This window comes from Chiloscyllium plagiosum, unplaced genomic scaffold (genome assembly GCF_037043375.1).
Source record: "Chiloscyllium plagiosum isolate Xiang-an unplaced genomic scaffold, Cpla_swu_hap1 HiC_scaffold_6, whole genome shotgun sequence".
Taxonomy (NCBI): Eukaryota; Metazoa; Chordata; class Chondrichthyes; order Orectolobiformes; family Hemiscylliidae; genus Chiloscyllium; species Chiloscyllium plagiosum.
In genome coordinates this window covers 113,434,161-113,451,187 of record NW_028270144.1, presented here as the reverse complement: position 1 = coordinate 113,451,187, position 17,027 = coordinate 113,434,161, and the positions used below count along the sequence as shown (strand labels likewise).

The following is a 17,027-nucleotide window of genomic DNA, read 5'->3' as shown; positions in this document are numbered from 1 at the left end:
TTGCCTCCTGGAAAGTTTGTTACTTTTTCACAAGTATATTTCTAAACTTGATTTTTGCAACATTTTATTTTCTTCAGGCCCAGCTTCTGATAGTGGTGAGGATGATATTGGTGCTTCTCTTCATGGAGCCTCAGCCACTGTTTTAGAGGAGTCAAGAAAGGAAACCACACCAGCTCCACTGCCTGTCTCTGGTCCAGAGCTAGCAGCAATGATGAAAATTGGCACTAGGGTGATGAGGGGTGTCGACTGGAAATGGGGAGATCAGGTATTGCAGTAAACTGATACCTGTCTATTTTAAAGCTTTTTTTTTAAAAAAAGGCTAGAGCAACATTTCTCTGTTTTGAACTGTTACTTTTGACAGGGAAAAGTTGAGAAAGAAGTTGAAACATGAGTATTTCTAGTTCAGCAATCGATCCTGTTTGTAAATATTGCATTAATTAGCTGCACAGTACACATTGTACCATTCAGTAGTGATTTGTGCCTTGCTTTTTATTTAATGATGCAAAGTTTACTATTTAACTCTGTGTCAAATCTCAATATAACTGAATCATTAGCTAGGAGGTCCTATTGCAATGCCTGGACTTGATATTGCATGGTGTAAAATTCAGGCTTTCAAAAAGTGCTTTAAAACTTAATGTCCTGAGCATTTTATAAACATTATCTCTATGTTTTGATTACATTTTTACTTTTCCAGCTTTCCAGTAATTCAAGGTTTAGCAGAACTCAGCCTAGAATATAATTTAGGCCACAATGTAACTTTGGTGTTCACAATGCAGCTGTTTGTAGGGAAGGCACAACTTGGATTCATACTATCTTTAAAAAACTATTTCTTAATGATTGTACTTTTACAGATTTAAAATGTCCATGTTTCTGTTTTAAGAGTGTCATGAAGAGAGGCGATGGTGATAGTGAGTTTTGAGAAGATTTGTAGTTCGGGTTGAGGTTCTGGATGTAGGTTTGCTCGCTGAGCTGGAAGGTTCGGTTTCAGACGTTTCATCACCATACTAGGTAACATCATCAGTGAGTCTCTGGATAAAGCACAGGTATAGCCTGCTTTTTATTTATGGGTTTCGGTTTCCTTGGGTTGGTGACATCATTTCTTGTGGTGATGGCATTTCCTGTTCTTTTTCTCAGGGGGTGAGAAATGGGATCCAAGTCAATGTATTTGTTGATAGAATTCCAGTTGGTATGCCATGCTTCTAGGAATTCTCACGTGTCTCTGTTTGGCTCGTCCTAGATGGATGTTTTGTCCCAGTCGAAGTAGTGTCCTTCCTATTCTGTTTGTAAGCATTAAACCTTATCAAACCAGCGTTTACAGGAAAACAACACACATGGACCAAATACTCAACTACAGAAGCAATCATCTCAACATCCACAAACGAAGCTGCATTAGAAAATTATTTCAACGAGCCCCACACACTGCAGAACAGAGCAACTACAAAGAGCAGAGGAAAACCACCTACACAGTATATTCAAAAAGAACGAGTATCCAACGAACACAGTCCCCCGATTTCTCAGCAACAAACCCAAACAAGCAGACAAAACACGTCCAGAAACCCTAGCCACACTCTTCTATATCAAAGATATCTCAGAAATGACAGCCAGATTACTCAGACCTCTTGGTATCATGGTCGCCCACAAACCCACTAACACACTAAAACAGCAGCTAATGAACTTGAAGGATCTTAGACAGACAACAAGCAAAACTAATGTCATTTACAAATTAGCTTGCAAGAACTGTAACAAACACTACATTGGACAAACAGGCAGAAAACTAGCCACCAGGATACATGAACGTCATCTAGCCACAAAAAGACATCACCCACTAGTAACTTTACATACAGATGAGGAAGGACAAGCCAAACAGAGACACTCACAAGAAATCCTATCACAAACACATTGACTTGGATTCCATTTACCTCCCCTGAGAAAAAGAACAGGAAATGACATCACTAGGAAATGATGTCACCAACCTAAGGAAGCTTAAACACACAAATAAAAAGTGGGCCATACATTCAGTGCTTCATACGGCGGCTCATTGATGATGTTACCTAGTATGGTGACGAAATGTCTGATACCGAACCTTCCAGCTCAGCGGGCAAACCTACATCCAGACTATAGTGATGCTTGTTGTGAGATATGTTGAGGCTATAACACTGGAACAAAGAATATTGTAGAATCATGACAGCATGGAAACAGACCCTTTGGTCCAACTTGTCCATGTTCCCAAAGTAAACTGGCCCATTGCCCTCAAAGATTTTCCTATTCATGTATTTGTCCAAATGTCTTGTAAATGTTGCAAATGTACTTGCATCTACCATTTCCTTTGGCAATTCATTTCACATGTTAACCACCCTCTGGGTGGAAAAACTTGCCCCTCAGATCCCTCTTAAATTTTCCCTTCTCATGTTAAAAATATACCTGCTAGTTTTGAACTCACCTACCCTAGCAAAAAGATCTTTGCTATTCACCTTCTCTTTGCCTCTCATGAGGTGTTTGATTTAGTTGTAGGTGAGCACTTTGGAGAGAGTGACCATAAATCAGTTACGTTTAGTTTATCGATGGAAAGGGATAGGTACATGCTACAGGTCAAGAGTTATCGATGGGGCAAGGGCGATTATAATGTGATTAGGCAAGAATTAGGATGCATAGAATGGGGTAGCAAAATGCATGGGATACAGACATTGGAAATGTGGAGCTGGTTTAAGGAACAGATATTGCGTGTCGTTGATAGGTATGAACCTGTCAGGCAGGGAGGAAGTGATAAAGTAAGGGAACTGTGATTTACTACAGAAATTGCATCTCTTGTTAAGCAGAAGAAGGAGGCTTATGTGTTGATGAGGCAAGATGGTTCAGATGAGGTGATCGAGAGTTACAGATCAGCTCAGAAGGATTTAAAGAGAGAGGTAAGAAGAGCAAAGAGAGGACACGAGCAGTCTTTAGCAAGTAGAATAAAGGAGAACCCAAAAGCTTTCTCTAGGTATGTGAGGAATAAAAGGATGACTAGCGTAGGAATAGAGCCAGTCAAAGACAGAAGTGGGAAGTTGAATGTGGACCCTGTGGAGATTGGAGAGGTGCAAAACGAACATTTCTCATCAGTTTTCACTCTGGAAAAGGAGAATATTGTAGAGGAGAAGAATGAGGTATGAGCTATTAGACTAGAAAGGATCAAGGTTAGTTACGAAGAGATGCTATCAATTCTAGAAGGAGTGAAAGTAGACAAGTCCCCTGGATCGGATAGGATTTATCCAAGGATTCTCTGGGAAGCTAGGGAGGAGATAGCAGATCCTTTGGCTTTGATGTTTAAGTCACCATTGTCTACAGGTTTAGTACCAGAGAACTGGAGGATTGTAAATGTGCCCTTGTTCAAGAAGGGCAGTAGAGATGACCCAGGTAATTATAGACCAGTTAGCCTTACGTCTGTTGTAGGAAAGGTTTTGGGAAGGATTATAAGAGGTAAGATTTATAATAATCTAGCAAGCAACAATTTGATTTCAGATAGTCAACATGGTTTCGTCAAGGGCAGGTTGCGTCTCTCAAACCTCATTGAGTTTTTTGAAAAGGTGACCAAGCATGTTGATGAGGGTAGGGCAGTTGATGTAGTGTACATGGACTTCTCAGTAAAGCCTTTGATAAGGTTCCACATAATAGGCTGTTGGAGAAAGTGCAGAGGTATGAAATTGAGGTTGATTTAGCAGTTTGGATTAGAAACTGGCTTTCTGAAAGAAGGCAGCGAGTGGTAGTTGATGGAAAATATTCAGCCTGGAGTCTGGCTACTAGTGGTGTGCCACAAGGATCTGTTTTGGGACCACTGCTGTTTGTCATTTTTATAAATGACTTAGACGCAGGCATAAGTGGATGGATTAGTAAATTTGCAGATGACACTAAAGTTGGTAGAGTAGTGGGCAGTTTGGAAGAATGTAACAGGTTACATGGGGTCTTGGATAAACTGCAGAATTGGGCTGAGAGGTGGCAAATGGAGTTCAGTGCAGCTAAATGTGAGGTGATGCACTTTGGGAAGAGTAACAGGAAGCCAAAGTACTGGGTCAATGGAAAGATTATTGGTAGTGTGGATGTGCAGAAGGATCTTGGAGCCCATGTACATAGATCCCTGAAAGTTGCCACCCAGGTTGATAGTGCTGTTAGGAAGGCATACGGTGTGTTAGGTTGCATTCGTAGAGAGATTAAGTTCCGGAGCCGCAATATCATGCTGCAACTATACAAACGCTAGTGCGGCCACACTTGGAATACTGTGTACAGTCTGGTTGCCATATTTTGGGAAGGATGTGGAAGCATTGGAAAAGGTGCAGAGGATATTAACCATGATGTTGCCTGGTCTGGAGGGAAGGTCTTATGAGGAAAGGCTGAGAGACTTGGGTCTGTTCTCATTGGAAAGAAGAAGGTTAAGAGGGGATTTGATAGGGACATACAAGATGATCAGAGGATTAGATAGGGTAGACAGTGAAAGCCTTTTTCCTAGGATGATGCCGTCAGCTTGTCCGAGGGGGCGTAACTACAAATTGAGGGGTGATAGATTTAAGGCAGATGTCAGAGGCAGGTTCTTTACGCAGAGAATAGTAAGGGTGTGGAATGCCCTACCTGCCAATGCAGTCAACTTAGTCCACATTAGGGAGATTTAAACAATACTTGGATAAGCACGTGGATGATGATGATGGGATAGTGTAGGGGGATGAGCTGAGAATAGTTCACAGGTTGGCGCAACATGGAGGGCTGAAGGGCCTGTTCTGCGCTGTATTGTTCTGTTGTTTTGTAATTTTATAAACCTCTATCATCACCCCTCAACCTCCCATGCTTCAGTGAGCAAGGTCCAAGCCTATCCTTATATCTCAAAGCCTCCAGTCCTGACGTCTTGGTAAATGTTTTCTGAGACTTCTTCACTTTAATAATAATATTTCTATAGCAAGGTGACCAGAGCTGCACACAATACTCCAAAATTGATCCCATTAACATCCTGTATAACCCCAACATGACACCCTAACTCTTATACTTAAAGGTCTGAGCAATGAAGGCAAGCATGCTAAATGCCTTCCTAACCACCCCATCTTCCTGTGATGCAACTTTCAAAGAACTATCTACCTGAACCCTGCATTTCTCTGTTTGACAATACTACCAAGGGTTTTACCATTAATTATATAAGTCTTGCCTTGTTTGTTTTACCAAAATGTGACATCACATATTTAACCAAATTAAACTCCATCTGCCACTCAGTTCATTTACGTAATTGATCAAGACCCCATTGTAATCTTAGATAACCTTCTTCACTGTCAACTATACCACCAATTTTGGTGTCATCTGCAAACCTACGAACTATACCTTGTAAATTCTCATCCAAATTTTTTATATAAATGATAAACAAAAGTGGACCCAGCGCCAATCCCTGTGGAACACTTGTGCTCACAGGCCACCAATCTGAAAATCAATCCTCCATCACTACCTTATGTTTCCTACTGTCAAGCCAATTTTGTATCCAGTTGGCAAGCTCATCCTGAGTCGCACATGATTAACTTTACTAATTAGTCTACCATGCAGAACCTTATCAAAGGCTTTACTAAAGTCTATATCTATGTCCAGACAGCATTTACAGCTCTGTCCTCATAAATCTTGTTCGTTATGTTCGCAAGACACTTTTCCACACACTGACTAACCCTAATCAGTCCCTGCCTCTCAAAGTACATGTAAATCCTGTCCCGCAGAATCCCCTCCAACAAGTTACTCACTGATGATGTCAGACTCTCAGTCTATAGTTCTCAGGTTTCTCCTTACAGTCCCTCTTAAACAAAGGCACAACATTAGCCACCCTCCACTCCTCTGGCACCTCACCTGTGGTTGTAGATGATACAAGTATCTCTGGTAGGGGCCCTGCAATTTCTTCCCTAACTTCCCACAATATCCTGGCATATGCTTGATCAGGTCCTGGAACTTTATCTACCACGATGTTTTCAAAGACCTCCAGCACTTGCTCTTTTGTAATGTGTACTGTTTTCAATATTCTTCTGAGGTTGAAAATAAAAATAGATAGTTTGGGGATTTTTTTAATATTCCTTTGTTCCAGACCTGATTGCAATCAATTCTGCGAGTCGGGACTTGGCCTAATATAACACCTGCGATATCAGCCTAGACTGTAAAGCATTTCTTTTCCTGTGTGCACAACACTCCTCTGCCCAGGTGTTGGGAGAATGCATCGCACCCTTTGACTGTTACCGACAACATATTCTATCTATCCCATTCCTTCATGATCTTAAGCACCTCAATTTAATCAGTTTTGTGCATTTTATGTTTAAATATGAAAAGAATGTAATTTGAGCTAATATAAATATATTTGACTGGCTATTGAGCTATTCCTGTAGCAGAAGCATTGTGTTTTTTTTTTGCCTTGTTATGTTTGTTGTTTTTAATGAACATAACTTTTCAGGATGGACCACCTCCAGGATTAGGCCGTGTAATTGGCGAATTGGGGGATGATGGCTGGATCAGAGTTCAGTGGGATACTGGTAGCACTAACTCCTATAGAATGGGAAAAGAAGGAAAGTATGATCTGAAATTAGCTGAACCACCACCTGCTACACAGCCAACTACAGAAGACTCTGACACAGAGGATGATTCTGGTTTGTAATAAAATTTTGAGTTATTGACATTGTATTTCAAATAAAGAATTTCAGCATTGGTGTTTTGTTAAAAGGGGGAAAATTTAGTGGGCACTACAAGAGGGTGAGATATTTTTCAGATTAATCTGTGAGGTAACCTGAACGTGTTTATCAAGTGTTTAAGATGCTATATTCCATTGTCAAGAATTTTATAGCCGAACATTTAGAAAACAATGGTAGAATCATTCACAGCCAGCATGGATTTACAAATGAGAAATCATGCTTGACAAATGTACTAGATTTCTTCGAGGATGTAACCAGTGGAGTTGGTTTATTTGCACTTTTAGAAGGCTTTTGAATAAGTTCCACATGAGAGATTGTGTAAAATTAAAGTGCTTGGGAATGGGGCTTGTATATTGAGTTGGACAGAAAATTGGTTAGCAGACAGGAAACAAAAAGTAGGAATAAATGCCTCTTTCTGAACGGTAGGCAATGACTAGTAGGGTACTGCAGATATGGTACTTGGACCCCAGCTATTGACAATATGTGAAAATTTAAATGAGGGAATTAAATGTAAGATCTCAAAATTTGCTGATGAGACAAAGCTGGATGGAAGAGTGAGCTGTAAGGGAGATGCAGAGATGCGGCAATGTAATTTGGATGGTCTGAGTGAATGGGCAAATGCAGTATGGGCAAATGAGAGGTTTTCCACTTTGGTACAAAAATAGGAAGACTGATTATTATTTGAATGATTGTAAGTTGAGAGAGAAGAATGTTCAATGAAACCGGGTGTTATTGTTGACCATTTGCTGCATATAAGTGTACAGATGAAGCAGACAGTAAAGAATGCCAGCTGCATTTTGGCTTTAATAATGAGGGGATTCAAGTACAGAAACAGGGATGTCTTGCTGTAATTATACAGGGCATTGACAAGTTCACACTGGAAGTAGAGTTCCGTTTTGGCCTTCTTATCTGAGGAAGGATGCTCTTGTTTTAGAGTGAGTATGGCGAAGGTTTACCTGGGATAGCAGGACTGGTGTATGAGGAGAGGTTTCGTCGATTAGACTGTATTAAAGGAGTTTAGACTCTTTTGGATTTCTATAAGACTAATGGGACGAGATGTTGGAGACAAGAGGGATGTTCATGGTGGTGGTGAAGTTCAGAACCAGGAGCCATAGTTTAAGGGGTGAATCTTTTAGGACTGTGAGGACAGATTTCTCTGCCTAGAAGATGGTAAGTCTGTGGAATTCACTACCACAGAAAGTGGTTGAGGCCAAAATGTTGGGTTTTCAAGAAGGAAGTAGATTTAGCATTTGTGGCTAAATGGATCAAAGATTGGGAGGGGGTAGCATTCAGGTAGTGGGCTCAATGATCAGCCATGATGTACTTAATGGCAGAACAAGTTTAAGGGGTTGATGGCCTTTTCCTGCTCCTATCATCTATATTTTGATGCTTGTAATATTTTTAAAGCATATTTAATAGTTTGATTTATCAAGAGTTTAGTTTCCACATGTTGGAAAATGAAAGAATCTTCTGTGCTAGTGGAGGATTTCACAATTCAGTTGAAAGGCACTTAATCAATTTATAGCACTTTATTATCAGAACATGGTCTTGTAGTAATCTTGTGAATTTGTCTTCCAGTTTTTCTTCACTGTCTTATAATGGAAACAACATACCATTTAGGACTAATACTGTATATTCTTCAAGAGCCAGCATTCTGGGGCTTTCTTCACATTTTGGATAGTTGTTAAAGAAAGGATACTTGCATTGAGAAACTAAACAATCTAATAAAGTTTTCTTGTGACACTGTTTTGTGCACAGAAGCAGAAACCATTGAGAAAAACACGCATCCAACTGTGATGCTGTTGATGGCAACAGTTAACCTTCTGCAAACATTGTCACTTTCTGCTGGAATACACTCAGACCTAGTCCAGAATGAAGCTACCAAAACTTTATGTGGTCTTTTGCGAATGCTTGTGGAGAGTGGGGCATCAGATAAAACTGGTAATTGAACTCTTTTAATTGTTTTTAAAAAAAAGTCTTTTGCCAGTAAGTGTTCTGGAGGACATATACTTTGGTATTTATCATTAGTAGAGGGTGAACACTTGCATGTTCTGAGTAACTGATGTGTTAGTTTTCTTTTAATGATATGTTGGTATGTAGAACAGCAGGTTTGTTGTGCACTTGAGTCTCTAGCTTCAATTCAGCAGTGCCTATTGCAATGAAACTGAAGCCAAGCAATTTCTTGCTGGAGTAAATTGCAAATAATGAATAAATGTGTACTAAATTTTGGACCTGTGTAAAAATTCTGAATGAAACCTCATTTCCCTGTCATAAGTATAACACCCCCCCCCACATCAAATTGCAATCCTTATGAAGCAACTGAGAGACGTGTAGTCCCTGTATTTATAGTTTGTGCCTCCAATCTATCCCTTTAGATCGTTATTAAATACAATTGTTTTACCCCCAATGTCAAGCGCATTACTCATTACAATAGGGATGAGAGATTTTATGTCCTGATGCTTTGAGGTTGGTAAAAATTTTAATTGTATTGAGCAACATGAAAGTTTCAGTTATCAAAACATTGGCTTTGTTACCACCGAGGCTGAAGGAGTGCACCAGTGCTCTTGCCACACTCCTTCATGGCTCGCAAGATAAAATAGAAATATTTTATCCAGTTATCAAGATAATAAATTAAGTACCTGATTGACATCAGGTTTTAAACAAGAAGATCCGTCAACCTGGTTTCTAAACACAATTATTGGTATGTTATTAAAACACGACTTATTCAATAACGATACCTAATTGGTTAACACACCTGTATGTAGAAGTATAAAAGCCTATCCTAAATATTCCCAAAGTGCACATATTCTCACTTCAAGAGGGAAAGTAATACATTTCTCTGCAGAGATTACCTCTTTTTTTTTAAATAAAGCTATTTGGTCAATGATGAAGACAAGTTGAAAACGTGCCGGACTCTGAAGTTCTGGCATGTGGTCAAGAAGTGCATGTTTGTCTTTCTATTCCTTGAATAAGCCAAGACTTCAATCTTGATGTGTATTTAGTCACTCTTTCTTTCAAAATACTGAATATTTCACCCTGAATTCAATAAAAGGGTTTGCTTTTCCAAAATAAAGAAGATCAGCCGGATGGCTTTGTTCTTCAAAAAGTGCCTTTCAGTTCAGCTTGCTCTGAGCAAGTTTTGCTCCAACTGAAGTTAACTGGAACCTCTCCAAGCCAATCAGTCTTCAAAAAACACCCGCGCAAGAATCTGCAGCAAAGCAGACCATTACCTTCAGTCATATGATTTACACAAAACCTTGTCTAAAATAAAATCCCCAATATCCGTAGTGAACTTTCAATTATTATTTAGTTTCAAGAGACTACTCCAAGTACTTCCACACGTTGGTATGGCTGGTTTTATTCCTGTGACTGACTTCTGTTCAACTGACTAGAACATTTTACTCTTGTTGTCCTTGCGTTTGAGCGACAGTAGAAATAAAGAAACAACCTCAGTTATTTGGTGAGATTAACATTTTTATATTGTTTCTAGTTTCTTCAGTAAACAAAGTTGTATCTAGAGAGCAACACCGGAGCTGGTGTTCCCTGGGTTTCATTCGAAGTATAGCGCTTACCCCTCGCATGTGTGGTACTCTGAGTTCATCTCAGTGGATCAGCTTGCTAACCAAAATTGTTGAAGGACAACAGTCATTTACCGCTGTGTCTCTGCAGCGACAGGTGAGAACTATTGTGCAACTCTTTTCTGCCAAGAAACCAAGGGCAAGATGTATTTGAGACACTGTTAAAAATAATCTGCTGTAGTATTTGTCTGAACTCTTTTATTTTTTGCCCTTTTTGAAATGCTATGATTTCAGTATTGATGCTAATCAAAGGAAAATATTAATGTTGACAAAGGGGACTTTTTCATTTTTCACCTCTGGTATGATGGGGCTGAATTAAGTCAGAAAATAGCTAAGTGTCAATTCTGGCAAATTTCATGGAGGATATTTCTCTGCAAACCCCAAGTATGAACAAACTCACCATCTTCCTATCTCAACCCATTACCAATGTACTGTGTCCTTATGGCATCCTGTGTCTTGTATTCTTCCACTTGCTACAAGTGGAAGTACTGACTACTGCTGAGACCTTCTGGGATTCCTGAGATTATATCATCTGCAAAGTTCAGCTGTGTCTCGGAAGTGCTGGCAGTCGCACAGAGCTTTGAAGAAGATTAAAGCATATAAGGGAAGGATAGCAAATTGGGTTCAAACTGAATGGAAGATAAAAAGTAGTGTGTAATAACTTTCACATGAGAGGTTGATCAGGTTTGGATTGGTATAGTATATCTGTTAACATGGATATTTGCTTTTTAATTTGTTAGATTTTAGCGCTGCGTTTGTTGCAAGCAGTCCTTCCTTCCTGGGACAGAGATGAGCGGTCAAAAGACATGAAGTTCCTTGTTGAAAAGTTGTTTGTCTTTTTGGGTAGCCTTCTGAGCACCTGCTCAAGTGACCTTCCACTCTTAAGAGGTGAGCTCCCTTTATGATTGGTACATATATTTCTTACCGTATTATTTGACAAGTTCATAACATGTTAAAAAATAAATGTACGATTAAAGCATTTTCTTGTGTTTACAGATGGAATGTTGAGAAGAAGAAAAGCTCGACCTCCAGCTTCTCTGACTGCCACCCACAGTAGCACATTAGCAGAGGAAATTGTTGCACTGTTGCGAACTCTTCACACTCTGAATCAGTGGAATGGACTTATCAATGACTACATCAATTCCCAGCTGAATTGCATCAGTGAAATCATGAGTGATAAAGTGGCAGAGGCAGTAAGTGTAATGTTGCATTCTTCGTTGTCAGTCCCTCAGGTTGACGATGACTTGCTTCCATGGGGGGGAATGAGGAGTTGGTTTCTGCAGTAGCCAAATAGTCCAATCCAGGTGCTGCAGTCTCTGCCACAATTGGGCTTGTGATGTTTGATGTGGTGAGTGGATAGGACACTCTGGATTCTGAGGACATTATCTGCTGCTTACACTTGGCCTCTGCTCAGTGACACTTCAAGTGGTTGGCATTTTCTCTGGTTTGTCTTTTTAGGGAAAGTAATTCCCACCTGTTAGTGGGGATGTTGCATTTGTTTAGTGTTTCATCTGCCGTCCTATTGATAGCTTTGAGTAGACTACTTAATTAGGGTGTCTCGTGTCAGACATGCAAGCAGTGTGGTCTACCCATCGCATCTGGCAGTGCTTCACTTGCTTTTCAAAATGCACAGGATTATCCTTGACAACCACCTGATGAAGGAGCGGCACTCCAAAAGTCGTGCTTCCAATTAAACTTGTTGGACTATAACCTGGTGTTGTGTGATTTTTAAATTTGGAATGGTATAGTTACCTCTTTTCGGAAGATTTATTTTATCTAAAATAGACAAATTTAATGTTAGCTTTTGAATTTTTTTGAAATTTGTGTTCTCTGGGGGGGAAAAGGAAAAGTAGCTTCCTATGAGAGCTTTTACTTGAGCACTGGGGAATCTTTATTATTTAGTTTCTATTGCCTTGATACTTTGGGGTAATTGTTTGTCATATTCGAAGCAGGCAATCAAGATGTCCAAAGTTCTGACATGGGTTTCTCATCTTATTATAATCCCATAAATTTCTGTATGGTGCCAATCTTGTGCTAATTCATTTGTGTAATCTTACAATGCTGTTCATGATTTCTCCTCAAAATACTTAGTCAAATTTCTTCGATATGAAGATCTTTGAGAAATCTTTCTGTAGAAGATCATGTTGATGTCATTTAGTTGCTGTTTGTTTTGTAAGAAATGTGAAGTCTCTGCTTTTTTTTTTGCATGCTTCATTAACCACATCTTTGTTTTGAGGACATTTCAACCCAGGTTTTTGCTTGCACTGGATTGCATGGCTGGGACTAACATGGATTACAAAGGGATTTGCTTCATGACTGACTCTCAGCCAGGCAATTGGTTATACTTGAGAAAGGGATTATGATTGCAGCATGAGATTGTTTGGATGAATTTTTATGTTTAACAGCAAAATGTGTCATCATCTCCCTTTGCATCCTTGCAGACAGTCTTGGAAGATTGTTTCCCAGATTCAGACAATCCAGAGATTAGTGGATTGATGGCAGTACTGGCTGTGATTGGTGGAGTTGATGGACGCCTGAGATTGGGTGGTCAGGTGACACATGAAGAATTTGGAGAGGGGACTGTGGCTCGTATTACCCCCAAGGGAAAAATTACAGTGCAGTTCCATGATATGCGAATGTACAGAGTTTGTTCTTTAAGTCAGTTACAACCGGTAGGTGATATATGGTTGCTAAGCAGTTGTCCCTGCCCAATCAGATCAGTAGACCAACAATTTTTGCCTGATTTTTTTAGTCAATGATCTCAATCCTTATAATGTTTTTGTTAATTTCAGCTTCCAGTGATTGCCTTCAGTATTAACAATTTGCCATTTGCTGACCCAATGCTGTCGGTCTGGGCTCAGTTGGTGAACCTAGCAGGGAGTAAACTTGAAAAGCACAAAATGAAGAAATCCAGCCAAAGCCTCTCAGGTAATTAAAACATGAGTTTCAGTTTTTGTTTTGAAATAACAGAGTAGAGACTGGAGGTTTCACTTCTTTTTTGGAAAAAAAAAGTTTCTTGTTGAGATTTTCAGTGGAGACTTTTTTTTGGATTTTAGGGCTCCTTTTATTAGTCTCACTGACTCGTACATTCACGTAGTAACAATGCCATTTACCTTTGTATTGACATCTGGTAGTTGCATTCAGGAGCAGAATTGGAAGAATTCTTCAATATCATCATTAACTATTATCCCTCCTTTAAACTTAAAGGCACAACATTCAAGGAAAAATTCATTTCCTAGGCAGCATAGCATTTAAGTTGGCACAAGACAACAGGAATCAGTTAATGAGCATTTCTTTCAAAGTAGCTGACAGGCATCCAAACACAAAAGGCCATCCCTTGGCCCTATCTTGTACAGGATGGTCTTGTCACTGCTGTGTTTCCATTGCAAGTACACAGTTGGAACCAGGCAGGTGTTACCTTTTTAGCTGGATCTCAGATCAGAATTTGACAATTGACAGACTGTGTTTGTTTCAGCAGTATCCACTATGTATTTCCCCACAAATTAGCTTTTGGATCTATGCAGCCTTATGTTAGAGATTCCACCCTGTTTTACAGGAAATTCTTTCTTAAATGCCTTTGCCAAAAAGTGAAACAGCAAGTTTTTTTTAAAAAGCAAATTAAGAAATAAGCAGTTAAATTTGAGATGCTGGCCTGGGCAATGTGTTGTAACTGAGTGATATAGGAGCTAGTGGAGCCCATTGTAGTTCATAGTGACCTATTGAGTGTTGACCTCGTGCAAGCATTCCAACTCTCATGGAAATTCTCCCCCCCCGCCCCCAACCCCAATTTAATAAAATTTCCTGGGTTAATTTGCTGACCCCCCCCCCCAAAGTGTTTTGAGCCCTGGTAGGGATTTTTTTTTCTACTACTTCAGATTATTTTTACTCAAATTCCAACTGGAAGCTGGACTAGGAGCTTAGAACATAGAACAATACAGCACAGAACAGACCCTTCGGCCCACGATGTTGTGCCGAACATTTGTCCTAGCTTAAGCACCCATCCATGTACCTATCCAATTGCCGCTTAAAGGTCACCAAAGATTCTGACTCTACCACTCCCACAGGCAGCGCATTCCATGCCCCCACCACTCTCTGGGTAAAGAACTCACCCCTGACATCTCCCCTATACCTTCCACCCTTCACCTTAAATTTATGTCCCCTTGTTACACACTGTTGTACCCGGGGATAAAGTTTCTGACTATCTACTCTATCTATTCCTCTGATCATCTTATAAACCTCTATCAAGTCACCCCTCATCCTTCGCCGTTCCAACGAGAAAAGGCCTAGCACTCTCAACCTATCCTCGTACGACCTATTCTCCATTCCAGGCAACATCCTGGTAAATCTCCTCTGCACCCTCTCCAAAGCTTCCACATCTTTCCTGAAGAAGGGCTTATGCCCGAAACGTCGATTCTCCTGTTCCCTGGATGCTGCCTGACCTGCTGCGCTTTTCCAGCAACACATTTTCAGCTCTGATCTCCAGCATCTGCAGACCTCACTTTCTCCTTCCACATCTTTCCTAAAGTGAGGCAACCAGAACTGCACACAGTACTCCAAATGTGGCCTAACCAAAGTCCTGTACAGCTGCAACATCACTTCACGACTCTTGAATTCAATCCCTCTGCTAATGAATGCTAATACACCATAGGCCTTCTTACAAGCTCTATCCACCTGAGTGGCAACTTTCAAAGATCTATGAACATAGACCCCAAGATCCCTCTGTTCCTCCACCTCACTAAGAACCCTACCGTTAACCCTGTATTCCGCATTCTTATTTGTCTTTCCAAAATGGACAACCTCACACTTGGCAGGGTTGAACTCCATCTGCCACTCCTCAGCCCAGCTCTGCATCATATCTAAGTCCCTTTGCAGCCGACAACAGCCCTCCTCACTATCCACAACTCCACCAATCTTCGTATCATCTGCAAATTTACTGACCCACCCTTCGACTCCCTCATCCAAGTCATTAATAAAAATTACGAACAGCAGAGGACCCAGAACTGATCCCTGCGGAACTCCACTTGTAACTGGGTTCCAGGCTGAATATTTACCATCTACCACCACTCTCTGACTTCGACCGGTTAGCCAGTTTTCTATCCAATTGGCCAAATTTCCCTCTATCCCATGCCTCCTGACTTTCCGCATAAGCCTACCATGGGGAACCTTATCAAATACCTTACTAAAATCCATGTATACTACATCCACTGCTCTACCCTCATCCACATGCTTGGTCACCTCCTCAAAGAATTCAATCAGACTTGTAAGGCAAGACATACCTTTCACAAATCCGTCCTGGCTGTCCCTAATCAAGCAGTGCCTTTCCAGATACTCATAAATCCTATCCCTCAGTACCCTTTCCATTACTTTACCTACCACCGAAGACTAACTGGCCTGTAATTCCCGGGGTTATCCCTATTCCCTTTTTTGAACAGGGGCACAACATTCGCCACTCTCCAGTCCCCTGGTATCACCCCCGTTGACAGTGAAGACGAAAAGATCATTGCCAACGGTACTGCAATTTCCTCTCTTGCTTCCCACATAATCCTAGGATATATCCCATCAGGCCCGGGGGACTTGTCTATCCTCAAGTTGTTCAAAAATGTCCAACACATCTTCCTTCCTAACAAGTATCTCCTCTAGCTTACCAGTCCGTTTCACACTCTCCTCTTCAACAATACGGTCCCTCTCATTCGTAAATACTGAAGAAAAGTACTCATTCAAGACCTCTCCTATCTCTTCCGACTCAATACACCGTCTCCCACTACTGTCCTTGATTGGACTTACCCTCGTTCTCGTCATTCTCATGTTTCTCACATACGCATAAAATGCCTTTGGGTTATCCTTGATCCTATCCACCAAAGATTTTTCATGCCCTCTCTTATCTCTCCTGATCCCTTTCTTCAGGTCCCTTCTGGCTATCCTGTATCCCTCCAGTGCTCTGTCTGAACCCTGTTTCCTCAACCTTATGTAAGCCTCCTTCTTCCTCTTTACAAGACATTCAACCTCCCTCGTCAACCAAGGTTCCCTCACACGACCATTTCTTCCCTGCCTGACAGGTACATACATATCAAGGACACGTCGTATCTGTTGCTTGAAAAAGTTCCACATTTCTACGACATCCTTCCCTGACAGCCTATGCTCCCAACTTATGCTCCTCAGATCCTGTCTTACAGCATCGTAATTACCCTTCCCCCAATTGTAAAACCTACCCTGTTGCATGCACCTATCTCTCTCCATAACCAAGGTGAAAGTCACAGAATTGTGGTCACCATCACCAAAATGTTCACCCACTAACAAGCCCATCACTTGTCCCGGTTCATTACCGAGTACCAAATCCAAAATGGCCTCCCCTCTGGTCGGACAGTCTACATACTGAGTTAGAAAAGCTTCCTGGGCACACTGCACAAACACCGTCCCATCCAATCTACTTGATCTAAAGAGCTTCTAATCAATATTTGGGAAGTTGAAATCGCCCATGACTACTACCCTGTGGCTTCTGCACCTTTCCAGAATCTGTTTCCCAATCTGTTTCTCCACATCTCTGCTGCTATTGGTGGGCCTATAGTAAACACCCAACAAGGTGACTGCACCTTTCCTATTTCTGACTTCAGCCCATACTACCTCTAAAGGCAGATCCCCCTCGAACTGCCTTTCTGCAGCCGTTATACCATTTCTAATTAGCAACGCCACCCCCCCTCCTTTTTTAACCACCTTCCCTAATCCTACTGAAACATCTGTAACTAGGAACCTCCAACAACCATTCCTGTCCCTCTTCTATCCA

General features: G+C 40.9%; 1 protein-coding gene across 5 annotated transcripts in view; it reads left to right on the top strand.

Annotated features, from left to right (window-relative positions):
* Window positions 1-17,027, top strand: part of herc2 (HECT and RLD domain containing E3 ubiquitin protein ligase 2) — a 245,126-nt gene that overhangs the window by 130,253 nt on the left and 97,846 nt on the right. For all 5 annotated transcript variants that reach the window (XM_087988361.1, XM_087988362.1, XM_087988360.1 and 2 more), the window contains 8 exons: window positions 78-265; window positions 6,434-6,626; window positions 8,427-8,609; window positions 10,159-10,343; window positions 10,987-11,134; window positions 11,243-11,439; window positions 12,688-12,918; window positions 13,039-13,174. In XM_087988361.1, coding sequence (XP_087844487.1) covers window positions 78-265; window positions 6,434-6,626; window positions 8,427-8,609; window positions 10,159-10,343; window positions 10,987-11,134; window positions 11,243-11,439; window positions 12,688-12,918; window positions 13,039-13,174 — 1,461 coding nt within the window. The remainder of the gene's footprint in view (window positions 1-77; window positions 266-6,433; window positions 6,627-8,426; window positions 8,610-10,158; window positions 10,344-10,986; window positions 11,135-11,242; window positions 11,440-12,687; window positions 12,919-13,038; window positions 13,175-17,027) is intronic.